The sequence below is a fragment of the Penicillium concentricum genome (genome assembly GCF_028827145.1).
Source record: "Penicillium concentricum strain IBT 3081 chromosome Unknown utg000001l_segment0_segment0, whole genome shotgun sequence".
Taxonomy (NCBI): domain Eukaryota; kingdom Fungi; phylum Ascomycota; class Eurotiomycetes; order Eurotiales; family Aspergillaceae; genus Penicillium; species Penicillium concentricum.
In genome coordinates, this window is record NW_026622754.1 from 2,894,436 (window position 1) to 2,919,204 (window position 24,769).

Genomic DNA, 24,769 nt, shown 5'->3' on the forward strand with positions numbered 1-24,769 from the left:
CACTCTTCCGACGTCCTCCCTTGAACCTCGCACAGTATCATTATCAGTATCAGTATCATTATCCTTATTTTTATTTGATTTCAATCCCATCATTATTCTCTTGCATAGCAAACCATGCCCCTCCCCGTCAAGGAGACGGTAACGCGCCTCGTCGCCATCTCCAAGCTGTTACTACTATCCTACATAATCGACTGGGTATTCATCATGTACGTCCGCCCATCCCAACCACTCCATTCAATCCATCTACCCACCAAAACACCACTAACAACCCCCTAGCGGCCTCGCCCTAATCGGCTACGGATTCTACAAACAACCCCCAAACCACCACCCCTTCAGCCTAACCGATCAAACAATCAGCTACCCCTACACCAAAGAAACCGTAACAACAAAGACCCTAGTCCTAGTCTGTCTCTTCGCACCAGCAATCCTAATCCTCCTAATCTCATGGCTTGTCATACCACCAAAAGCAACCTCCGACTCCAGCTCCAGCTCCAGCTCCACCTCCCCCACCCGCAAACCCCCCGCAGCGCAATACATCCGCCGCAAATTCTGGGAATGGAACGTCGGCTGGATGGGGCTTGCGTTGGCACTCGCAAGCGCTTGGACAGCTACACAGGGATTGAAGGTTCTTATCGGAAAACCGAGACCTGATATGCTGGCGCGCTGCAATCCGGATGTAGACCGCGTTGCGGAGTTCACGGTTGGTGGGCTTGGGGATTCGGTGAGGGGTGCTGTGACACTTGTTTCGTGGGAAATTTGTCGCGATAAGAGTAATTCGTTGCGGATTGATGGGTTTGCTAGTTTTCCCAGTGGGCATTCTTCTTGTAAGTTCATTTCTTTCTTATCATACAAGCGTGTTTATGTGCATTTTATCTTCGGATGGATGTGATAAAGACAGTGGTGATAAAGACAGTGACAGTGTATGCATGTGAATTCGAAGAGCTAACACTAACACTGCCTAGTCGCCTTTGCCGGACTAGTCTATCTAACCCTCTGGCTATGCTCAAAATTCTCCGTCGCATTCCCCTATCTCCCGCGCTACCCGATCGAAGACCAAAGCCACCGTGATGACAGTACATCCGTGCGGAAACGCGGCGCCGCGCCACCCGTCTACTTAATGCTACTTGCGTTCTTTCCAACTGCCACAGCGTGCTTTATTGCCGCGTCGCGTTGGTTCAATTACAGACATCACGGCTTTGATATTCTCTTCGGCGCGGCCATCGGCATTTTCTTCGCTTATATCGCTTTTAAAATGTACCATCTCCCGATTCGCCGCGGCGCGGGCTGGGCTTGGGGTGCACGCAGTCGGGGACGCGCTTTTGCGCGTGGGGTTGGAGTTCCTAGTTCGCTCGGGACTGATGGGTGGGCTGGTGAGAGGGGATTGGATGTTGATGTTGAGGGCGCGGCTGCGGTCAGGGAGATGGTGTTGAGGGGTCAGGGTCAGGCACACGCGCAGAGACATTTCAAGCCGGAGAGTGGTGAGGGTATGTCTGTTAGGCTTGAGGGGTGAGTGATGGACTTGGGATTTGTTTGAGCGATTCGGATGAATCACGACCTTGAAAGTCCAGTGTAGATTGTATTGTATAGTGCATAGCAGATCATGAATCGGAGGCAGCATGGAATCGTTAATGGGCAGTCATACAGTGATTAGTTGTATTTCGAGGTTGTTTTTACACCTCATCGCCAGCCACCGACACGTCCTTCATCCCATCGCGCCTTGGCCTCCTTCCGAGCCGCCAATTTGGATACCTCGCCCCGTACGCGCCGCACCCAATCTGCAATCTCCTTCTCCGTTGCCCGGCCGTGATGGTCTTCATCGAGGAAACTCTCCTCAACAGCATGACAAACAGCCTCCTGCTCCGTAATCGCCGCGCTGAAGCGCTGGTAGAGCGCTTTCGGTGACCACGGGGCTAGAGCGGCGTCCATCTCGGCTTGCTTTTTGCGCCAGGAGACCTCTAGCGACTGGTGTGTTATCAGCATTGTTTCAGTGGAGGCGCGGACTTCGGCGAGGTGGTTCTGCATTTCTAGGACGCGGGTCGCGAGGTCTTTGTTCGTTTGGATTAGGCCCTCAAGGTATTGTTGGCGGGCTGTGTAGGAGGGGTGTTGGCTTGAGAGGGCGGAGATTAGGGCTGGGTCTTTGAGGATTGTTTGGAGGTCGGTTGTTCTGGGTTGTGGGTTAGAGGTGGTATCCTTGGTTGTGGGGGGTTGAGGGAACCCACGATTTGTCGGATACTAGGTCTGGGAGCCACCCTTCCTCGATTGTTGGGGGTTCGGGGATATATGGCTGTTGAGGATTGTTGGGGTATGCGCCTTGATGTGTGCCTGGCTGGTTGTCTGGCTGCCAGTGTGTAGCGGAGGTGATTTGCGGGGTGCCGCGTCGACTGGCTTCATGGCTGTTGGGTTTTGGGGGTGGTGGAGGAGGGGTGTCCGAGTGGATGGGGTTCATGATTTGGGATGAGTAGAACTGCGATTGTGGGGGGAATGGGGACGGTGGTTGAGACATGATATGTACGAGGTTGGTTGTAGGTTGAAGCTATGTTGTTACGTCGGAGATAGGCTCGAGCTTGGCGGGGACTAGACCGGTGATCTACGATTTGCATCAACGTAATAGTACGATATCTACATATTTAGTTAGTAGCTAACAATGTTTTATTAGTGATAAGCTGCTTGGATATATCGTGATATTTCGTGATTTAATCCTAGTTACAAGATCATATAGAAGCTTCTATTCGGGCCTCCGAGCCACTCGGACAGCCCCAACAGGAATCTAACAGCGAGCCTTCATAGCGAGAGACAAAATATTGCCGAGACAGCGGTCGAGTACCCCGTCCGCGCTCGACACAATCAGCAGCGAGTTCGGGACTCCGTCTGAAAATGCTTGGATTTCTTCCAGTGATTCGCATCTTCAAACGCGATGGTGATTTCTTGTACAGACAAGAGTCCGATATGACAGTGGAATGGGTTTGACAGTCGCAATACCCCTATTTACTCGGTCCTCCTCCGAATATCCCGCTCCATAGCTTCAATATTCGAGCCAGCCATGGCATCCTTGACCAACTCGCGCACCTCATTTTGCACCTCCTCGCTGTAATAATCCTCACGGGTCGCAAGCTCCTCAATGCGCCTCTTGAATTCTGGATCCGGCTCACCACCAGCAGTGGCCTCCTCCTCCGTCATTGTGCCAACGTTGATCCGCATATCGCTGCCGGGGATGGGCCCGGGAGAATTCAAAACTTGGGCGGCTTGGGCGTGTGTGGGAGCAGGAGCACCACCGGCGACTTCGCGGAGGTATGCAGCGACCTGCGGGAACTCATTCTCCGTCTCGAACTTTTCCACAGCTGTGAACTCTTCGGCGTTCTTCTTATTGGCGTCCACACCCAGCTCTTCGATTAAACAGCGCGCGATGTCGCTATCTTCGACAACAAATAGACATGTCTCGCCATCTTCGTCGAGGAGGTTGACATCAACCTTGAATTCTTTCACTAAAGCGCGTAGGAGATCGATATGGCCGTAGGAGGCTGCGGCGTGCAGCAATGAGTAGCCGGACTCATCTTGGCTCGATGCGATCGAGGGGTTGGATCGCAGTAGGTCCAGAAGGGCCGTTGGGTTATCGCAAGCCAAGAGGTAAGGATTTTGGGCCATTATGAGTCAGAAGTATTTATTGGAAGTGAATATAAAATCGAGTCAAAAGTAAAGAGTAAAGAGTGAGGGCAAGTCAACTTAGCAGAAAAAAAAATATCCGCCTTTCCCTTTCGGCTCCCCGCACTGTGACACATTCTCTGACTCTTCTCTTTTGTACTTTGTTGCTTTGAATATTTTCTTTCTCTTTTGTTTCAATCCTACATCTTCTACATCTTTTACATATATTGGAATACCTCAGGCCGGAAGGAACAAATTTCCCATCTCTCCCCTCTGCCCCTCCTCTCCGTCCTCCCGCAATCCCACTAAGATACACAAAATATGGCGACTCAAGATCCGCACGTCATTTCGCAGCTAGTGAAAGAACTGGAGACTGCTCGCAAGGCTAAAAAGGGCGAGACAAATTTCAGCTGCAGAAAGACCAGCTTTGTGGTAGCTGGTACCAATAATGTGACTGTCGACTCATGGAAGTTCCAGGACTGGGACTATAAGCACCCCGGTCTGCCGACATATGCCCGTGGTCTCTTCACCACTAAACGGAAAGATGGCATTCCCGAAATTGCGACGCGCGGATATGACAAGTTCTTCAATATAGGCGAGGTAAGGACCACAGAATGGCGCAACATTGAGAAAAACACAAGGGGTCCTTACGAGCTGAGTGTGAAAGAGAATGGATGCATTATCTTCATCTCTGCTTTGGAGGACGACACATTGCTAGTCTGCAGCAAACACTCGACAGGAGCCCGCGACGATACAAAATTGAGCCACGCGCAGGCAGGAGAACGCTGGGCAGAACGCCATGTCTCGTCCGTGAATCGATCTGTCAAGGACCTGGCCCGGACTCTCCGCAAGATGAATGTCACAGCCGTTGGAGAGCTCTGCGACGACACTTTTGAGGAGCATGTGCTGGCCTACGACGAGGCTTCTTCGGGCATTTACATCCACGGTCTCAACTATAACCAGCCCGACTTCCAGACAATGCCTTCTGACGAGGTGCACAAGTTTGCTGATGACTGGGGCTTCAAAAAGGCCAAGTTTGAAGTCTTTGATGACATCTTCAGAGTGCAGAGCTTCCTAGAAGGATGCGCGGAGACAGGAACATGGGATGGACGTGAAACTGAGGGTTTCGTCATCCGATGCCAGCTGAGCGAAAACGGAGCTGAGCCCTACCGTCATTGGTTCTTCAAGTACAAGTTCGAAGAGCCGTACTTGATGTACCGCCAGTGGCGTGAATGCACCAAAGCCGTCATCTCTGGCAAACACCCCAAGATCAGGAAGCATGAGAAGGTCACTGAAGAATACTTGCAGTTTGCTCGACGGATTCTGATGAAGAACTCTAAAATGGCAACTGATTATATGAACAATCACGGTATCATCGCTTTGCGAGAGGAGTTCCTCAAGGAACGAGGATTGAATGGATCCGAGCTTATCGCTCTGGAGTCGAAAAAGCAGACCGAATCGCACGAGGTCAACAAAAATGTCATTCTTGAACCGATTGCTTCGCTGGGATGTGGAAAGACGACACTCGCCTTGGCTCTAGTTAAGCTCTTCGGATGGGGACATATTCAGAACGATAACATCCCCAAGCAGAAAGGCAAGCCGAAGAAGTTTGCTTTCGAGGTCAGCCATGCTTTGGGAGAGCACAGCGTGGTCATCGCCGATCGCAACAACCATCTACGGCGCGAACGCGCGCAGCTCATGGAGGATATTTACCCTGTGCTCCCGGATGCGCAATTCGTCGCTCTGCATTACGTCCACGAGCCCAAGCCAGACTTGCTCCCTACGATTCGAGAAGTCACTCGAAAGCGTGTGCTCGAGCGTGGCGACAACCATCAAACCATCCGGGCTGGCAGCAACGCGCGGGAAGAGATTGTCGGAATCATGGAGGGATTCCTCGGCCGTTTCGAAGGCATCGACAGCACCCGCTCGCCAGACATGAACTTCGACCACGTCATCGACCTCGACGTCTGCGCCTCGTCTCGCGAGAACCTCGAGACTGTCGTTAAAGCTCTACATGCCGCCTACCCCCGTCTGGTGCCAACCATGCCAACGGCCGCAGAACTCGATGAAGCCATCGCCGCCTCCCTAGCCGACTACACCGTGACAACAGATCTCAGCTACAGCTATTCTTCAACACCGAAGCAAAAGAACAAGAACAAAACCCAAGAAACCGGCCGCCTCCTCCCCGAGCCAACAGACTCCCCCTTCTCCCCACAAGCCCTCTCCAAAAAGATCGAATACTTCAACATCTCCCTCCCACCAAACGAAATAACCTCAATCCTCCGCTCCCTCTTCCCACAAAAAATAAACCCCGAAACAGCCCGTCTCTACCACCAACTCATAAACTCCCGCCGCCTCCAACCAACCTTCCACGTAACCCTCATCCACCGCGCCTCAAAGAAAGACCACCCGGAAACCTGGGACCACCTAACAACCCGCTACATCGACACCCAGACCAAAAACCCAGTCTCAAACCCACTCCAGCACCCGCCGACCCTGGGCTCCGCACGCGTGCGCATCGAGCGTCTCGTCTGGGATAACCGCATCATGGCATTTGTTGCGCGCATCTTGCCCGCCGAGGGTGGGGAGGCAACCGGTGCGGCTGAGTGGCCTTGTGCGAATCCCATTGCGCATATCACGGTCGGCACGGCGTCGCCGGATGTTAAGCCCAAGGAAAGTAATGATTTGTTGCAGCGGTGGGTTGAGGTTGGATCTGGTGGGAATACGGGAATTTTTGAGGCTGAAGTTGAGGGTGTTAAGGTTGTTGATGGTGTCGTTGGTTTGGTTATGAGTCGGGGAAAGTATTAGGTTTTCCCGATGAATGATTGAGAAGATGGAGTGGAGTGGTTCTTGAATTCTTTTGTAATGACTTTGGCTATGAGTATGACTTTGCTGGATTGCATTTTATGGTGCTTTTTGCATTACATTGTAGACCTTAGGTCTGTGCTCATTTGTTTTTCTTTTACTAGCTTTGATATGGAATGAACGGATTCATACAATTCATACTTAGGATGCAGTAATGCTCATGCACTTTGCACTTTAGGCTAGTTGTGTAGACTACTATACCCTGCCACAAGCACAGCGACATATGTGTTAACCGACAAGTTCCCTTTTTTTTCCAATATCGATATTCAGTATTGTACTACCTAGACACCCTTTCCACACTAAAATGTAAGTATTTGAAGGAAAGAAAGAAAGTTCAAAACGCCAGACACTGTGTTTCTGGCTGGATATACACAAAGAAGAAACCAACCCACACTCATATCCAAGTAACCACAAGCCCACCGTGCGATGTACGCGAGGTCCGACAAAGCGCAGGACATGGGGGACGAGCAAATGAACAAATCAACCACTTATCCAGGAGGTAACACGCGATGCTCCGAAACGACCCACGTATTGCAGGCCGGTACTGCCCATGGGGAAATAACTGACGAGGTACCAGACAAGGGCAGCGAGCTGGAAGATGGAGGAGATGAGAGTGAGGAGGAGGTTTTGAAGCTAGAGCGCACCGCAGTAGAGAAGTTAGCAAGGGTTTCTAGAAGAGGATGTGTTGCTGAATGTGGCAAGTGGATGGTGTGTAGTTGTGATATGCAGGTAGAACAAGATGACCGAGTAGTCAGGGACGGTGAGACATAGATTGATCTCGATGGCTCTGGACTCCGCTAGTTGTGACACCGGGATGTGTCGGACAAGGTGAAGGGAAAGGACGTCCAAGTCCCGCGCCTTGGTGAGACGTGGTACAGACGCAAGATGGAGAGCAGAGAGGCCGGCCGAGTGCAGGGTGGGATGAATTGGAAGGAGTTAAACTGGCTGCGGCCAACAGCAGACATGACAAGCCGTGGTTTCAGGTTGTACTGCGCGATGGATGTGAAGGCTGCAAGATTCCCTTTTCCCGGTTGTGCAGTGCGACCATACGGACTTGGGTAGAGGGAGGGTAATCGAGTGTGCAACAAACAAGGAAGTGTAGAGGGGAGTATCATGAGAAGGGGAGGGATCGTCGGCATGCAACGAGGTAAAGCGCAAATACCGAAGATAAAATCCACAACGAAAACGAAAACGAGAAACAGAAAGATAAAGATAAAGAAATTTTTTTTACTTACCCCGATGGCGAAGTAGAGCGTCAGGGCGATCGATCCGAAATAGGCCGCTGTGAATGGCAACCGTGATCCCGAGGTCAAATGCTTAGCGTAAGTCCACGGTCCCATGAGAACTGCCCATGAGATCAAAAACAGCATCGACCCGACGGACCATCTAAGGAAACGTGTTAGCAAGAGATATCCAAGACTAAAGACGAAAGTTCTTGGCATGAGGCGCAGATATAGGTCGAGGGTCAGGACGAATCAGGTTGCAGTATAAAGTACAGAGGCGCACATGGCCCTAACCAAAATTGACCGATGACCTGGTCTATCCCAGCTCGGAATTTGCTTGGCCGTCCAGGTGAGTGGGATAGCCGGGGGAAAAGGAAAGAGGACTAGGAAGGCCGCGGAAGGCCGGGGACGATAGCCACATTATTGCGGACCATCGCGGAGGCAACTTACAAGATGGCGAATTTGCGGGGCTTCAGTGTCAATACAGGGAACAAGAAGAAGCAGAGCATGAAACAGACGGCGGCGCCCAAGTTACATGCCCCAAAGATCAGCATGCGGTCCCACCGACTCACTATACGAAGTCTGTGTTAGTGTGTTTTTTTTATTTTCTTCTATCGGCTCGCAACCACATAAAACAAGCATGGTGACGATGAATCCTCCCGGCGCAGGAACTGCAGTCTCATCACCTGGATTTTACGCAATCGTGTATGGGAGGATCTGGGGATTGGAGGGTCACACGACAGAGGAAAAAAAACTTACAAGCAAAGAAGCCCTCTTCTTCTTCCCGACGAGTGGCTGCCGGTAATGGGGCACCAGGGCCGTCATTGTGAGTGGGCAGTTGAACATAGCCGCCATCTCCGAACGGATTATAAGATTGTAGACGAGATAAGAATGGAGTGTTGGATGACGCGCCAGTGCGCACGGGGAGATCCGGATCTCTACGCGACCACCCTAGTGAGTTGACAGAGTCTCGGAACGAGTTATTCGCCATGTTTGAGACTAGTTTTAGTCAAGTTTTAGATGTCAAATGCAACGAATAGAGGGACGTGCACTCCTGCGTCTGCAGAGAAGGTCCGTGGTTTAGGAAGTCAAGACAAAGAGAGCACTGCAGGGACTATGCGAGATGGGGTGCAGATGATCTGCGCCGGGTGGTGGATGATCCTCGAGGATTGGCTAGAAGCGGAGACTAAGTCAAGCCAACAGAGGAGCAGATGACGACTGTGTCGAAAGCGGATTCGGCTTCCGATGAGCTGGGCACGCCGTGACTCGTTTGGAATGGGGGACCAATTTCGAAGGAAGTTCTCCGACTCGAAGGTATGAGGTCAAGATCAAAAGATCAAAAGTCTTGAATACGGCAGGCTGATAAAAAGGCTTATGGACAACCTCCACAAGAAAAGGGCAGCCTACTGCACTGTGATAAGGCGGCACTCAACGGGATCTGCAGCTCTGCGGAGTCGGGGATGACTACCGGGGGTGGCTTAGATGTCCTCCGGCGCGGCGCAGGTAGATTGTAATCGGGGCACGTCTCGCAATAACGCGGCGAGATAGACCAACCAAGCGGAAGATAGGTGGGAAGCGTTGAACCTTGCACGATCCGAGAAGGGGATGGGAAGTGAACACGGCGTGTGGAGTCGACGGGGAGGTGATTGGACAAGGAAGCGCTGCGCTATCGATAAAGGAGGGTAGGAAGACGAGGGGAACCAAGCAAAATGACGAGATGGCGTGGAGCTACCGATGCGACCAACCCGATCGGCGTTAAGTGCTGAAGCTGTCAGATGATGGGTTTCCCAGTGTTGGGGTACAAAGCTCTCGGACCGAGCCCTGTGGGGTTATTGACCAGGATTATCCCCCCATAGGAAGATAGCTGGAATGAATGGAATACATGTTACTTACCAGGGCGAAGTGTTGCCTAGGTGGCTTGTAAATAGGTATAGTATTGGCCGTTCTTAGCTGTTGCAATGAACATTGAAGTTGGGGAAAGGGGGCTAGTGCCTAATGGGGTATAGCGCCAATAGCAAGTATATAACCCACCTATAAGCAACTTCAGTCTATTATTTTGGTTACTATTTTCATATATTATCTGGTATTATTATATTATTATACGATAACATTATAGGTACGTAATTCATTTTGTCCATACTTTTTTTTTTCTTTTGCGCTTTACCCGCTAGAATTTGTCAAACCCTTGAAGACATGCAGATTTATACTCTTCTATAGGTTTGAAAACTGGTGATCATTCTATTAATGAATCAAATCGACATACTTTAAGTGGAGCATATGACTTATGTATCTATATTAATTTACAATATAGTCTATTCTTTATTATGCTCGATCTGGACTCATGACCATTATGGATGCCCTCTGTTTCTGCAACTTTTAATCATTAGTTGCCGTCCCACTGTCGATCTTTGGCTGATGCGCACCCTGTGGCGATCGGCCGTAACTGTAACAGTAAAGTAGCGAAGTACTTGTATTGGATCCTGAAGAAACATTTACAACGGCTATAACGGCTATAATTGCCGGCAGTCGTATCGGAAGAACTCCAGATGATGTTGCATACCCATTATATAACCTTTTGCCCTGTTGCCTGTATTTATGTAGCTACCCGTGTACTACCTTGGGGAATTATCCGACAACCATAAGGACGCTAATATGCACTCCGGACTCTGGTGGGTAACATCGGTAACCTCATTGTTTCTCTTTGGTTTCTACTTTTGCTTTTTTCTAGTTCCCTGTTTTTCTTGCTTGACTGCTTTTGTATTGTTACTCTATAGAATGCCCGGCGTACATAAGTCCGTTTATCCGTGACCCCCGGAATGGGGTACGACCTTAACCACGTACGATGTCGTCATATCAGGGCCCTGTGCGCAGTTCAAGATATAGTCTCAACGTGTGGATATCAAAGATGAAATACAACTTCTCCCTTGCATCAACCATGGGCGTGTATCGCCAAACCTTGACGGGACGGGACGTGAGATCCATTATTTCCCCTCATGAATCTCGGAGATCAGTCCTCATCCGTCGATCTCAGAATACCATCCCTAAACCGGAGTGGCGCAGAAAGCGAGGAAACTTTGGCGATGTGGCTTAGTATACAAGTGAGGTGTATGGCTTTGATTCACTATTGGAGGGATGTTAAGATACATTCCAGCCCTTCCAGTTGTCTCTCTCCGCCACATTCTATTCTACTTTTGGTCTAGAAGACCAAATGAATGATTTATGTCTGAAATCCAAAGTCACTACAACATTCTAGAGGATTCCAAATATTAAACTATAACATTATTTCCTTTGCCGCTGTAACCCAGATCAATAACAAGTCCGCCCCCTACGTACAAAAAGACCAAACAGACTCTAGAGTGTACAGTCGGAGCCGACCAATATGAAGGTCCAAGCTCCGTTGACGATCATAGCAAGATATGATCGTCGCTCTAGTCTCCTCTGCACGACATCCCACATGAAGAACAGAGCGCACAGATCCTCGTGCAGAGTTGATAGTGCTTATGAATGTGGTCTGTGAGCTACTTTCTTTTTCTTTTCTATTTTCTGATTTACTTCCATCACATATACAGATCTTGTCTAACCTTCTCTACTGGTATTGCCAAGGTAATGGGGTTATGTATGTTATGTTCTCCGGATGATATCTGCGACTCGAAATCATTCTCACACGCTAGTCGATCTCTACCATCTCCGGTGGGTGTAGTACTCTGCATAGTTGGAGATCAACTATCTATGGAACTATGTCCACATGGTCTCATGGATCTTGAATATGTCCAAACTTCCACTCTGAACAATATAGGGTTTTCAGATAGGTTTCGGTATGCTTGTAACCTCAAGACCTCATCTGATACATTCTTGATCTTTTCAAGACACCCGTGAGTCATGATAGTAACAGGTGACAAATATCCCAACGGGTATCATGGGATGGCCGTTTTACTCGATCCGGCTGTATCACCCTTCCCCCCTTTGTCCAAGTTTGTTTTTTTATTTTGGGATGAATATGATTATCTTTCTATTTTCTTTAGTATTTTTTTTTTTTTTATTTATCTATGTATTGTAAGAAAAAGAGGCTCGGGGTTTACCATTGCCACCCACCCAAAGAAAAAAACCCACTCACATTTACACACACCCTTTTCCCCTTCTGATCCCGATGGTAGTAGTCAACTTAATAAATAAAAATAAATATCTGTCCGATGGCGTAGGTGAATCTCATCGATTTTCACCGATCGACGGGCTGCATGACCGGTGTTGTAATATATCAAATGAGAGATGCAGGAGAGCGCCGCTTCAGTTCATAAAGTCTCCATCCCCTCGGTGTCTGCGAAACCTGCAAGTGCTTTCTGTTCCTCTTGCATACTTGTGTTCTCGAACTCTTGGTAAAGACTTTCAATATCAGACTTTGTACCCGGTATACAGATCAAGGTACGTGTCTAGTCTTCTATTCATATATCGCATATTCCCTTTGTTCCTGCATCTGTGATCTTATGTTGCAAGGTCCCCACGTGTGAATGGGGCTCTGCTGATGACATGTATATGTCTTGACCTGCATGCTTACTGTAGGATCTTTTTGTTAACGTCAACATAGGTCTATACCGAGGTATACTTCCGAGGTATACTTATGCTTCATATAAGATATACTCATGCCAACTTCTTACACCATCTTCATATACACTTCTTCACTTGGTAAGTTCCAATATTTCATCTTCAAACCCAAGCCCAAACCCAAGCCCATGTTCTTTTATTGAGTAAGCGCTTGCGTCAACTCGTATCCCGATTGCAATCCGAGCGTGGTCAAACCCCGAGCAAACCCCAAGCAAACAGAGGTCAAGGCGTCAGAAACGGGACCAACTTCAATAATATGACCAATATGAGAAGATGAAGGTGAACTGGTGAAGACAATATATAGGGAGAAACCCCCTTCAGATCGCCACTTCTCACCGCCCTTCCACCGCTTGTTCCCCCACTCTTCTCCGGACTTTGTGTTTTGCATCTGAGGATATAACTGCGACACTGCGACACTGCGATACTTGAGACCGAATACCAAGGAATCAACTGGGAAACTGGGATTGAGTGCCTGATTCGGGCTTGGTTTTCTTCCTGCTCGTCTCTGGTTGTTTAGCTTATCTTGATCTTTCATTCACATTCGTGCCTCGGTCACTTTTTTTTTCTCTTTTATCTTTCATCGCTCACACCTCTTAGAACTTTTCGGTCTTGCGCTTGCGCCTATCGATTGGCTTACACATTCGTGGTCGCGATCTGCACAGTTCTTTGCCGATTGTCGACTACTCCCGGCTTAAAGACCGAGGAAATTTCCCCGGCTTTATTGGCACGTCTCACAATCTCCCCGACTTCATTCCTCTCCTCAGTGTTTCAAGGGTAATTATTTTACATTCCTTTCTCCCTTTCATCTATTTTACCATTTTATTGGGTTGCCTGGTTTTGCCTTGCGCACGGAGGCCACGACATCTTCAAATCGCCGGGCGGGGTCGAGTCTTGACTAACATCTTTTTTCCCACAGATCGTGACATTCTCACACCTCTTATTCTTCATCGCGCGTTTCGGTAACCTTTGACTGCCACGGAAAGAGTGGGATCGGCACTACAACTCCTCCCTTAACCCCCTCGCCGATTTGCGCCCATCTCAAACGAATATTATTTCACCTATGGCTGAAGCAAGTCTATTCATCAAACACGAATCCGACGACTACACCCCTTTCATCATGTCACACTCCGGTTACTCGATGGGTAACCAATTCCCCACCGATGGGATCGACCCATCCGACTTGACCATGCAGCAACAGAATGGCTTCATGCCCTACTCCTATGGTTCGCAACAGAACATGTCATCCAGCTTCAACTTCGGAAACTCCGGTATCGACACAGACGAGTTGTTGGATCTCGAGATTAGCGGTCAGAACGGTCATCAGCGCGATAATGTGAACTATCTCCAGGACCAGTCTGCTGGTGGTATCGCGATGAGTCACCAAAGTCAGATGTCGCATATGTACTCCAACACCCCGGATAATGCTCCCATGGCCAGCCCCTTCGTTCAGAACAGCTTCAACTATGAGCAATACCGCATGAACCAGCAGAATTCGCACGTGCACAATGCCAGCTCTTTCGACCAGAACTACCTCGGCACTAAGCGCCAGAGCTTGCACGGCATGGACCGTACTTCCTCTGACAGCCGCAGTCCCATGACTCCAAAGACCCCGGCACTGGGTTCCTTGACATTGGGTACCCCTGAATCTGGAAGCTTCCCGTCTCAACCTATCCGGACCGGACTACAGGCTCGTCACCAGAAGACACTGTCCAACCAGTGGGATGGAACTCCTGGCAGTGCGCAGTCGTACGTCGAGTCCTCTCCCATCTCATCTCCTCCTCACCAATCACACCATGCGGGCATCTCCGAGATCCTCAAATCTGGGAAGCACGCCTCACTGCCCGCCAAGGTTGATACCCATCTCCCTGGGGGTGGTGGCGATCTCGAATCCCAGGAAGCCAAGCGCCGACGTCGCCGTGCCTCGCACAACCTGGTCGAACGCCGCCGACGCGACAACATCAATGAACGTATTCAGGATCTCTCCCACCTGGTTCCTCAGCACCGACTGGAAGACGACAAGGTCCGGAAGCAACTTGTGAATAGCAGCGCTCTTTCTATGGCCGGGGCAGGCGGAAGTGCCGCCACATCTCTTCTCGCCGGAGGCAACGGCCGCCGTGCGACACCGGGCAACATCACAATGGGTCTCCCAATCGAAGAAAAGGAGAAGGGTCCTAACAAGGGCGACATCCTCAACGGTGCCGTCAGCTGGACCCGCGATCTGATGTGGGCCCTGCACGTCAAATACCAACAAGAAGCGGAGCTTGCCGAGCTGATCGGCAGCCTGGGTGGAACCTGGCCCTTCGAGCAAACCGAAGAAGAGAAGCGCATGCGCAGCGAGATCCTCGATGCACTGGAGAAGAATGACCCAACTTCCTTCAGCTACACCCGCGGACCGGGTAGCGGCCTGTGCGTTCCCAAGCACACCAACATCGCCGGCGACGCCGTGCAGGGCGGTGACATGTCCGGCCTGACCCCTCCCAGCCTGAGTCCTTCATTCCACAGCGGCACCAGCAGTGCCAATGGCGCTGGCCAACCGCAGTACTGGAACAGTGCTGGCCATGCTGCTATGAGCTTCAAGGAGGAGGACGAGTACGGCATGGAGATGGGCTAAATGGCTCGTTTCTGCCTTTCTAATTTGGTCATTCGAGTTGACCTTTGCATACACGGCGTCTTAGTACGGGGACCGACTTGTCGGCGTACCAGGAGTGAAAGACAACGGGCTTATGACTTCTTTTTTCTTCTTTGATTTCTCTTTGATTTCTCTTTGATTTCTCTTTGATTTCTCTTTGATTTTTCCTGCGTTGTCATTAATGCATGCATTCATGTCGGTACGAGTAGTTATCTTCTCTTCTTTTCTCACCTTGCTTTGATTTTCTCTGGAGCTCGTGTGCTTATTTCGGTTTACCTTGCTTTATTCTTATTCCATATCGATACCCTGTTTCCTTGATTTCCTTTATTTTTCTTTTGGGCTTGAGCTATACCAACTACCGCATCTTCGGATAGCGGGCATGTTCTTGGTCAGGTTTGTGCATGTCTTGTTTATTTACTTCGGAACCCACAATTGAGCTTTGAAATTTGATTTTTTCCTCTTCAATCCATCATTTCATTATTTCATTCTGATTCGGTGTGCTTTGGCATTCGTTGCACAATAAACGTTATTGCATCTTCCTTAATGCCCCTTTTGCTTCTCCTGATGTCGAGTATCTATCAATCAATCTATGGTCTCTGTAATCCACAGCATGCATATTGAAGGGCAAATAATTAGTAGTTGTAGAAAGACAATGTTAGAACGATTCTCCAATCCAATATATTGGGTTACCATACCACAACGGTATCTGGAGATATATAAGCGGCAGACAATGGATGTGATCAACACGTTATACACCGATTTCATAACACACCACACATAGTACGTACACTGCTAAGTTCCGTTCTCTTATGCCTAGATATATTAATCCTACTTCTAACGTAGCAACAGAAGAATGATAATATTACAAAGGGCCGAGGTAGGAGTCTGATCCACACAGGGCCATCTACAAGCAGAAGCGAGGAAAATAAACGTTACAGGCTCAAAAAATATATAGTTAAAACAGTCTTTCTATCTCTCAACTCTAGAACCCTACTTATCCCCTATGCGTAAGTGCAACACCTTCTTGAAAGTGCTTCATAAACCTGCCACTTATAACCCGTCCCTCGATCTCACCAACAGCAATAGGCCAAAGTACCCTCGCAGCACCATCTTCGAACCTAATAGGACATCCGTCCTCACGCTGACACTCCGGCGCGGCACTCATATACCCCGGGTCCACAGAATTCATAGCAACCCGCCGCGTCTTCCACGCAGAATGTGCCTCTGTCTCCGTAATCATATTGATAGCAGCCTTGGACATATTCGTATGGACATGGTGACCACCCTTACTACGTGAACGAGGCACGTCTTCGAGAATTCCTTCTCGGGATGAGACGTTCACGATATATCCCTGCGGTTTGAGAATCGAGCTTGGGTTCTCGGTGCCCATGTGACAGAGGAGTTCGCGGCATAGAATCAATGGGACGAAGGCGTTCACTGAGTGTGCGCTTATCAAGTCTTCATAGGGTATCTCGTTTAGACTTTGAACCCAGGATGACTTTGAGGGGTCTTGTTCGGTAGTTCGGAGGCCCTTTTGGGGTACATGATCTCTGGATAGACCATTCTCTGTACTTCCGTTTTCGATCTGGAGCTGGTTCTGTCCCTCGATACTGGGTATCCAAGATGCTTGGAGTCCGCCGCGGACCTGTGGTTGGTATCGATTGGCCACGCCGGCAAGCAAAAGCTTGGTCTCGGGCCTTTCTTTTAAATCTTCCTCTCTGGAAATTGCTTTGATCTCTGCTTTGATGGGATCTGTCAAGGTCTGTGCGGCGTTATTGATGAGAATGTCCAGATATTGCCGCGTGGTAGATACGCCCTCGCCCTCCCAATCGGATAGCAATGCCTTGACAATATGCACAAGACGGAAAGCATCAGTTGCGGTTCTGAAGTCCGCACCGATGACCTTTAATCTTGGACTCCACTGCGAGAAATCACCCTCGTCCGCGTATCGTGCGGCTGCGTCAGCTGGATACCGAGAAGAGATGATTACTTTGGCCCCGCAGCGTAGAAGTCTCAGGGCAGTAGAGTAGCCGAGGTTGATTCTGCCTCCTGTAACGAGGGCGGTTTTGCCGGTGAGGTTCAGCTTTTCGGGTAGCGATAGCTGCGAGCAGCCTGTGTTGAACATGCCGCATTGGCGACACAATGAAGGGTACAGCTCATGGGCGTCAGCGGGCTGGAAAAGATAGCGACAGATGTAGCATCTTTGTTTGGTTTGTGTGTTTTTGGGACTTTGGTCTTTTTGAAATATTTTGTGTTGCGCTGAGCGAACAGTGCTGTCCACTGAGAGTTCTGCTTGGACAGTGCGTATTACATCCGAGAGAGGATCTGTCGATGTCTGCGATACCAAGTTGTGTTTCTGGAGGTAATCCAACACTTTCATGGTCGTTTCCAGCTCGTTCTTTGTGGGTGCGTGGATGGCATCTTTGCTCGGTTCATCGCCTGCCATTTTATCGAGATTGCTCAAGTATGTCTGTATGCCCTTGATGATGCTGTTGCATCTCATGGATCGCAGGGCTTTCGATACTTCGTGGTGAGGGGTGAGATGCCAGGCTATCTCATCTAGGAGAGAACTCGATGCAGATGATAATTGCAAAGCCAGCGTAGTAGGTATCCTTTTCTCTTTGCATAATTGTTGATCTTTTCGAAGCTGGATTGCGATCACTTCAGCCTGTAGATCCAAGTTTTCCTTCATTTTAGATGTTTCATAGAGTTATTTCCCTAGTATTTGAGCAGATTTGGGGCCGTGAGAAATATAGGGCCAGCCCCAATGAGTCACGAATTGCGCTAACAGCTTAGTACTTTTCCCTCTTCTAGTTCATTTCCCACATTTGTATCTTCAAATATCAAAATGAATAAATCAACCTTGAGTTCCATCGTCCTCAGTTTCGAGGCAATACCCACCGAACTCGCCCATCAGATAATCGACGATCTACGAGTATGGGACGTTCTAAAACTGCTCTGCTATCAGAATGACCGGGTAGACGAATGCATCATTTCGCATCCTATCTGTCGCACCATTATTGGGTCCGACCATGAGACCATTTCGAGGACCAGGTTCGCCACTATATTCTATATAGACTTCTTCTCAAAACTGGGCAAAAAGCTTTTGCCGTATCCCGGCTGCCTCTTGGGTTTTAACATCCACTGCGAAAAAGATTGGAAAACAGATCAAATCTTGGACACCATGCATTCACGCCTCCATTATGAGATCAGAGAACACTGGCGAAAAATCGATCTCACTCGATTCGGTGCATCCAAAAACATCTCATTCGCGAATTGGCGTCCGCCGCAAAATGGATACTCTTTCGAGGAAATGAAAAAACACTGGGACGATATACAAACTGCCAAGGTTACCCCTTTCAAACAAATGGCCGAGGAGCTCCGTTGGGCTGCCGATATCTTAGAGGCAAATCCAGATATCCTTAAACGTACTTTGGACCCAGGACAAGAGATACGACCGAACACGGCACACATTGTGTCACGGATGAGACGTAATGCAGCAAAGATTGTGCGGTCTCCAAAAGAAAAGTTCGTCTCTTCTGAGCACTTTTCGGTTGTGTTCGTTCCAGTTATTCCATTTGACTCTGCATTGAACGAGATGCTGTATTTTATGCAAAGTCAGGGTATAATTATGGGCAATCGAGTCGTCACAGATAGTCTTCCCTCTTTGGTGACGAAGTTGGTCCACGTCGTCATCTGCGGGATGCCTCGTTTTTACTTGTCACCTCTTGAGACAGAAGAACTATCCCAAATGAAGCAAAGGCCAACTGTGAATGAGAAAGGGGAGATTCTCCGAACAGGAAATACACTGTGGTCCGAACAAGTGAAAACTCCGATTTCCATCGATGGCTCCTTCTTCACCCCCTTCAAAACGGACAGTGCCCGCAGTTTCCGACGCCCAGTTCCCTATAAATGGGATCCCCATAGTGAGATGGAGAAAGAATGGCTTGAGTCTTTTGTGGGGTTATATCGATACTTGAAGGAAGTGGGGAAATAGACATTGCTGGCTGAGATACATTAGGAACGTAGGAATGAGAGTTATGCTCCCACGACCTGTGGTATGGTGAATCAAAGTCAATTCAAAGTCAATAGACATAATGGACCTCCAGCGGTTTTTCAACGTTTGTGAAACCACATTTTTACCGAAGGCGTGGATAAATATAGCTTGTAAACGAGAAGAGGTAAAAACGCAAGCACCGTCAATAGAGTGACTAACAAACCCATCAACGCCAAAGAGAAACTACTATACCAGAATGCTCAATAAGTGACCAGCGCCTTGTCTCAACAGAAATTATTCACCACGCAGCATGACCACCATCTATGCGGAGGTCACTACCAGTCATGAAGCTACTAGCATTAGAAAGCAAGAACACAGTCGCACCGCGGTATTCCCTTGGATGGGATAGACGGCCTAACATATTCTCTTTAGCAAACAGCTCGCGGCGCTCTGGGTACTGGACAAACAGCATCTCAAGCATAGAGGTGAGAGTGTAGCCGGGGGAGAGGGTGTTGACGCGAATGTTATACTGGCCCCACTCGGCGGCGAGGTTGCGGGCTAGTTGTATGACGGCTGCTTTGCTTGCGTTGTAGACTGGGCAGATTAATCCCTGTTTGGATCTGGTTAGTGTTGATGGATCCATGAGTGTAATTGGGTTAATGATATAAGGCAGACAACATCAAAGCTCGATGAGAAAGCCGGACGGAGGTTAAAAGAACATACCCTATTAACAACAGTACCGCTCATACTAGCAACTAAAGCGATACTACCCCCATTCCCAAACCGAATCATCTGCCTCGCCACCGCCTGAGCGGTCATAAACACACCAGTCACATTAACTTCGAGCAAATCATTACTATCATTAGCAGAGTAGTCCAAAGCGGACGTCTCCTGCTGGATAGCAGCAGCAGCAACGAGACCATCTAAACGACCCTCGTGATTGGCGATATCCTCAATGACAGAATTGAGAAATTCTGTGTCACGCACGTCGACACAGCGGTACTGCAGCTCTGTACCCAATGTCTTGGCACACAGCTGGACTTGTGTGAACTCCGGTGTCTTTTAATGAGTTATTCGGGGGGTTATTTTCTTTCTAGGAGGTTATCATTGTATCACAGGTGTGACACACATACCGGCTCCTTTAGGTAGTCTAGAGCGTACACTTTGGCCCCCGCTTCTAACAGAGCTTCTGTTAGAGTTAGACCTAGGCCGCGACCGGCTCCGGTAACTAGGGCTACCTTGGCCGTTAGGCTGAAGTCGGACATTCGGGTTTAGATGGTTGGGGATGGGAGTGGATCTTAGGTTTCAGTTGTTTGATAATAAAGGGATGTTTATAGTAGATGGTAGTTGGGGTATTAAGGGATGTAAAAGTAGAAATGTATGATATCAGAAGGGTAGATCCGATGGGAGCTCAACCACGGAACCGGGCAGAGGTTCCCTTTATGGATTTTCATAGATTCTAGATGGCTCTATTAGGTTGCGTGGACGGCAGAAATCGAAGGGAAATAACACAAGTGGGGGGTCTTTTTTTTGTGGACTTTGGCATTTTGAGTTGGGGATATGGTGGAGGTACGGAGTACTGGGAGGTTTATAGTTGTACACTATGTATGGAGATTTAGGCTATCCAGAGTTATCCAGGGTATATATTCTACATACGACTGAGATTCGGCCTAATAAGGACCGGGGTGAAGAGAGTTTATCCCCTTTTGGTGTGGTGGACTCTACAATCTATTACTCGATCTGGGCGCTCGACCCTTTCAGGGTTTGGGGTTATCCTTGGTTGCTAGGGTATGGGTGGAGGTAGGGTGGAGTTGCGAATACGAAGGAGTTCGTTGTACGGAGTACGCCCTTAAGGCTGATCTTTGTGATAAGATGTGATATCAAGGAACAGGGTAGAGTGGAGCTATGGGCCCTTACTAGGTATGATTTGGTTATAGTGGAATCTGTGAGAATTAACGAATTACAGCCCAAAGGAACAGTGGAATTGTGGCAAAAGATTTTGGAGCTTACGACAACTTTCATGCGGGGGAAAAGGGCCCAAATGATGTTGAAAAATATATGTGGAGCAGAATTTATATTCAACCAAGATTCACGCTGAAAAACAAGTTTTGATATGTAAGAATGCCGAGCCTCTATTTCTTTATCAAATCGTGAAATCATACCTAAGTAGATAATGGTAGATAAAATATGGGTAAATGTTCAAAAATGGGAACACTATAGCACAGGGATATCGAGAATCCCACAAATATGAAAAATGCTAGAAAGGAAAATGAATCCGTAGAGGAATATGACCAAAAAGGAAAACTCGAGATCATTTCGAGATTGCATGTGGTTCAGTCGAAGAGTCCGAGTATTGATGGTTCATAGCATGTCCATTACCCAGCTTCTGCTCTTGCTCATTCGAGAACGCCTGACCACCAGAAGTGAGACGACGCTCTTCCGCAGGGACACCAGAATCCCTGCAAGACGAGACGCCGCGATGCTCGGTCGCATCGGGGTTAACCGCACTCTTCTCATGCCAATTAATACCCTGCGATTTGAGCTGCTTGCGAGCCTTACGGCCACGACAACAAGCCGCGCAGCAAGAGCCGATCTGAATAATGAATGCGAGCAGACTAAAGGCCGAAGCAATCCACATAAATACCAGCATCTGTGTGCCGACGTGCGCCTGGATGTTGATACTCGGGTCTGCGTTTTCGAAGACATTGGCGAAAATCACGAACATAACCGTCGCGACGGCCGACCCGACGATTGTCGTCAGCGCGGCGAAAAATGTCAGGATCAGCATCGGCAGGGCGCGTAGCCAGAAAAAGGTCCGTCGGCGGTGGGGTGGATTCCCCCCGGGCGGGTGGGTGCCGTTATATCCTGCGGCCCAGGATTTAATGCTTCGTGGGTGTCGTGAGGACACGGCGAGCGGGGCGACGAAGATCATGACGAAGTTGAGGACTGCTGCGGAGAGGAGGAGTCCGAACATCCAGTGGGAGGCGACGCGTGCTAGTTTTAATGGGCTTTGGATATCGGCTGGGAGGGCGACTGTGGGGGTGTTAGTCCAGGGGTTTGGGTTCGGGGATATTGGTATAACGTACTTGTCGCACCGGACAGCAACTCGTTCAGGATGATATCAACTGGGTTGAAGGCAAAGAGAGTCTCTGGCTTGGAGCAGTGGGTGATGCCCTGTCCATTGTATCCTTCGCAAAAGTTCCATAGGCCGACCTGATAGAAGTCGTGGAGACCGATTGTTTGGGCGATGGAGTTGATAAGGACGGCATTTGGAATGGAGACTGGGATAATATTTGAAAGATCGAGGTAGAGGAAATAGGTACTGCGTAGGACTGGTTTATTAGAGAGGTTGCCAGTGACTACCAGCACTAAAAAGATCCAAGCGATCAAGTACAACAGCGACCGTAATAGACGATGCCGGTGAACATTTGACTTGCGCTGACGGTCGATTGGAGTAGTGGACTTGAAGAAGGGAAGCTTTCGCTTGCCATTGACTGTCCCATGCATGATAGGAATATGTCAATAAGGGGAAAAAGGAGAAGTTCTAAAGTCCAAAAGAAAAAAAGAGAGCAGAATTAGGGTTTAGTCCTGGGATGACGTTGGATGAAATATCTCGATCAACCCTTCGGGACAAATACGAGTTTTGTTTTTACCTTGTTTTTTATTCTATTAAAATGGGTTTGGATTCAAAATTAAGAAATTTCTATCAGATCGTCGCGTCTCCCGTAAGATCGTCAGTGGCTGAACACTAGTGGCCCCTGGTCTGCATGGATGATCCTTCACGCTTATCTTATAGAAATAGTATGAGGGTATTAGAGGTGAAATGTAAAATGAATATATGGCTGAGTAGATTAGGTAGAATAATAGAATAATAAGTGTGCTTATTGTGAGACAATGAAACTATAAGTAGCTAAATTATATCAGGCAGCAATCTCACAGAGAGCTAAAGGGGAGATCTCTCAGCCCACATCCCACTTCGCCCCCTAAAATGATATAAAGATCTAATTGGTTGATCATCATCCTTGATTGGTCCTCAACGTCACTAACCTTGGAAAACTTAGCCGCTTAGGTAAGTTCACCAGCCCTGTCCATAGGGCTCCCCGGAATTTCCTCCTATCTTGGGTTTATACCCATACACAGCACGATGAGGTGGCCTACAATTCTTTTCGCCTTACTCGCCATTGCCGTGGCCGAGGAATCAACTACTGAATCCTCCGAGTCCGGTAAGACCACCGATGGACCTACGGTTGTGTCTGTCACAACCCCCGTGGCCCTACCCTCGGGTAGCTACCAAGACCCCAGCACAACAATCACATTGAGTGATGGCGAGAAGTCGGTCGTTGCATCGACCACCCATCACAATGGTACAATGACTGCCTCCAACCAGACCGCAATCACCACAACTTCCGACTCTTTGACTTTACTGGTGGGCGGTGGAGGAACGACGGTGATCGGGAATAATAGCATGAACGCGACTGCGACTACGACTGGGACAGCTACGAAGACTCCTATCGTCAATACCCAGCCCTGCAACAGTTACCCCGAGTTCTGTGTCAGAAAATATTCCAACATTACCATGGTCGCAGCGCACAACAGCCCGTTCGTGCGCAAGAACAACGTCGCCGCCAACCAGGTGCTGGATGTAACAGCACAATTGAATGATGGAATTCGCACGCGTAAGTAGAGCAGTGCTGCACTAACTATTCAAAAATAAGCAATTGCTAACCTTTGTATTAGTGCAATTCCAAACTCACTACGAAAACGGCACAATGTACCTATGCCATACAAGCTGCCAATTACTCGGCGTCGGCACCCTCGAAGCATACCTGACGGACGTCAACAAGTGGATGCGAAAGAATCCCTACGACGTGGTGACCTTCATCATCGGCAACTTCGACTACGTCAAGCCCGATAACTTCACTGCCCCGATCTACAACTCCGGCCTAAAGGACCTCATCTATACCCCCACCAAGATCCCAATGGCTCTAAATGACTGGCCCACGCTCTCGGAGATGATCCTCAAGCAGAAGCGCGCAGTCTTCTTCATGGACTACGAAGCCAATCAGACCGCGTACCCGTGGCTGATGGATCAGTTCTCGCAGGTCTGGGAGACACCCTTCTCACCCACCGACCCCAAATTCCCTTGTACACAGCAACGCCCACCGGGTCTGTCCAAGGCAGCTGCCAAGAACCGCATGTACATGGCCAACCACAATCTGAACTTGCAGTTGAATCTCGGGTCTCTGAGCATGTTGATTCCCAATACTGCGGAGATTAGTGAGACCAATGCGGTCAACGGCAGTGGTAGTCTCGGCGAGATGGCCAAGGAATGTAACAGTAAGTTTTAGATGTATCTCATTTTATGTTTGCGTTGCTAACTCGGAACAGAAACCTGGGGTCGTCCTCCTAACTTCCTTCTGGTTGATTACTACAACTATGGCAATTTCAACGGCTCGGTCTTCGAGGTCGCTGCCGAGATGAACAATGTCACTTACAACGGTAAATGCTGTGGCAAGACGTCTGGTGCTCTGCGCGAGGTTTCTCTCGCCGGTATGTCGACGGTGCTTCTGGTGGCAGTGGGAGTGCAGATGATGATGTCTGCGTTTTGATTTCCACGATATCCATGATTATATTTTGGGTGCATGACCGATCCGGTCGTCGGCGCTAGGTTTTTTTTTTCTTTTCTTTCTTCCTACCGTACATATCGCATTGTACTGGATATGATTTTGATATAGTACTTACCTACATACATAAACAGCATAGTCAACAAGTAGACGGTAGATGTTCGCTAAAACTCGAACAAAATAAGAATAAAAT

The 24,769-nt window shown here is 48.8% G+C and overlaps 12 protein-coding genes across 12 annotated transcripts; 6 read left to right on the forward strand and 6 right to left on the reverse strand.

Annotated features, from left to right (window-relative positions):
* Positions 1-114: 114 nt before the first annotated feature.
* On the forward strand, positions 115-1,510 carry N7517_001096 (phosphatase PAP2 family protein; the record flags this gene model as incomplete). Its single annotated transcript, XM_056718826.1, has 3 exons — positions 115-206; positions 277-824; positions 963-1,510. 3 exons carry the CDS (start codon positions 115-117, stop codon positions 1,508-1,510), a joined length of 1,188 nt encoding a protein of 395 aa, XP_056582961.1.
* Positions 1,511-1,677: 167 nt separating this feature from the next.
* Positions 1,678-2,503, reverse strand: N7517_001097 (vacuolar protein sorting family 37 protein; the record flags this gene model as incomplete). The annotated part of the gene is made up of 2 exons (XM_056718827.1): positions 1,678-2,164; positions 2,220-2,503. 2 exons carry the CDS (start codon positions 2,501-2,503, stop codon positions 1,678-1,680), a joined length of 771 nt encoding a protein of 256 aa, XP_056582962.1.
* Positions 2,504-2,985: 482 nt separating this feature from the next.
* Positions 2,986-3,642, reverse strand: N7517_001098 (ankyrin repeat protein; the record flags this gene model as incomplete). Its single annotated transcript, XM_056718828.1, has 1 exon — positions 2,986-3,642. One exon carries the CDS (start codon positions 3,640-3,642, stop codon positions 2,986-2,988), a length of 657 nt encoding a protein of 218 aa, XP_056582963.1.
* A 318-nt stretch (positions 3,643-3,960) lies between these two features.
* On the forward strand, positions 3,961-6,447 carry N7517_001099 (tRNA ligase; the record flags this gene model as incomplete). The annotated part of the gene is made up of 1 exon (XM_056718829.1): positions 3,961-6,447. The coding sequence occupies one exon, from the start codon at positions 3,961-3,963 to the stop codon at positions 6,445-6,447; it is 2,487 nt and encodes an 828-aa protein (XP_056582964.1).
* A 537-nt stretch (positions 6,448-6,984) lies between these two features.
* Positions 6,985-8,718, reverse strand: N7517_001100 (putative Golgi traffic protein SFT2; the record flags this gene model as incomplete). Its single annotated transcript, XM_056718830.1, has 4 exons — positions 6,985-7,137; positions 7,740-7,890; positions 8,178-8,298; positions 8,487-8,718. The coding sequence occupies 4 exons, from the start codon at positions 8,716-8,718 to the stop codon at positions 6,985-6,987; spliced, it is 657 nt and encodes a 218-aa protein (XP_056582965.1).
* Positions 8,719-11,993: 3,275 nt separating this feature from the next.
* On the forward strand, positions 11,994-13,296 carry N7517_001101 (uncharacterized protein; the record flags this gene model as incomplete). The annotated part of the gene is made up of 4 exons (XM_056718831.1): positions 11,994-12,057; positions 12,770-12,834; positions 12,924-13,100; positions 13,243-13,296. The coding sequence occupies 4 exons, from the start codon at positions 11,994-11,996 to the stop codon at positions 13,294-13,296; spliced, it is 360 nt and encodes a 119-aa protein (XP_056582966.1).
* A 90-nt stretch (positions 13,297-13,386) lies between these two features.
* Positions 13,387-14,937, forward strand: N7517_001102 (basic helix-loop-helix domain-containing protein; the record flags this gene model as incomplete). Its single annotated transcript, XM_056718832.1, has 1 exon — positions 13,387-14,937. One exon carries the CDS (start codon positions 13,387-13,389, stop codon positions 14,935-14,937), a length of 1,551 nt encoding a protein of 516 aa, XP_056582967.1.
* Positions 14,938-15,949: 1,012 nt separating this feature from the next.
* N7517_001103 (uncharacterized protein) lies at positions 15,950-17,647 on the reverse strand (the record flags this gene model as incomplete). Its single annotated transcript, XM_056718833.1, has 1 exon — positions 15,950-17,647. One exon carries the CDS (start codon positions 17,645-17,647, stop codon positions 15,950-15,952), a length of 1,698 nt encoding a protein of 565 aa, XP_056582968.1.
* A 156-nt stretch (positions 17,648-17,803) lies between these two features.
* N7517_001104 (uncharacterized protein) lies at positions 17,804-18,952 on the forward strand (the record flags this gene model as incomplete). The annotated part of the gene is made up of 1 exon (XM_056718834.1): positions 17,804-18,952. The coding sequence occupies one exon, from the start codon at positions 17,804-17,806 to the stop codon at positions 18,950-18,952; it is 1,149 nt and encodes a 382-aa protein (XP_056582969.1).
* A 298-nt stretch (positions 18,953-19,250) lies between these two features.
* On the reverse strand, positions 19,251-20,217 carry N7517_001105 (uncharacterized protein; the record flags this gene model as incomplete). The annotated part of the gene is made up of 3 exons (XM_056718835.1): positions 19,251-19,562; positions 19,676-20,011; positions 20,086-20,217. The coding sequence occupies 3 exons, from the start codon at positions 20,215-20,217 to the stop codon at positions 19,251-19,253; spliced, it is 780 nt and encodes a 259-aa protein (XP_056582970.1).
* A 1,046-nt stretch (positions 20,218-21,263) lies between these two features.
* Positions 21,264-22,459, reverse strand: N7517_001106 (SUR7/PalI family protein; the record flags this gene model as incomplete). Its single annotated transcript, XM_056718836.1, has 2 exons — positions 21,264-21,985; positions 22,039-22,459. 2 exons carry the CDS (start codon positions 22,457-22,459, stop codon positions 21,264-21,266), a joined length of 1,143 nt encoding a protein of 380 aa, XP_056582971.1.
* Positions 22,460-23,096: 637 nt separating this feature from the next.
* On the forward strand, positions 23,097-24,561 carry N7517_001107 (uncharacterized protein; the record flags this gene model as incomplete). The annotated part of the gene is made up of 3 exons (XM_056718837.1): positions 23,097-23,628; positions 23,690-24,289; positions 24,341-24,561. 3 exons carry the CDS (start codon positions 23,097-23,099, stop codon positions 24,559-24,561), a joined length of 1,353 nt encoding a protein of 450 aa, XP_056582972.1.
* Between the last annotated feature and the right edge of the window lie 208 nt (positions 24,562-24,769).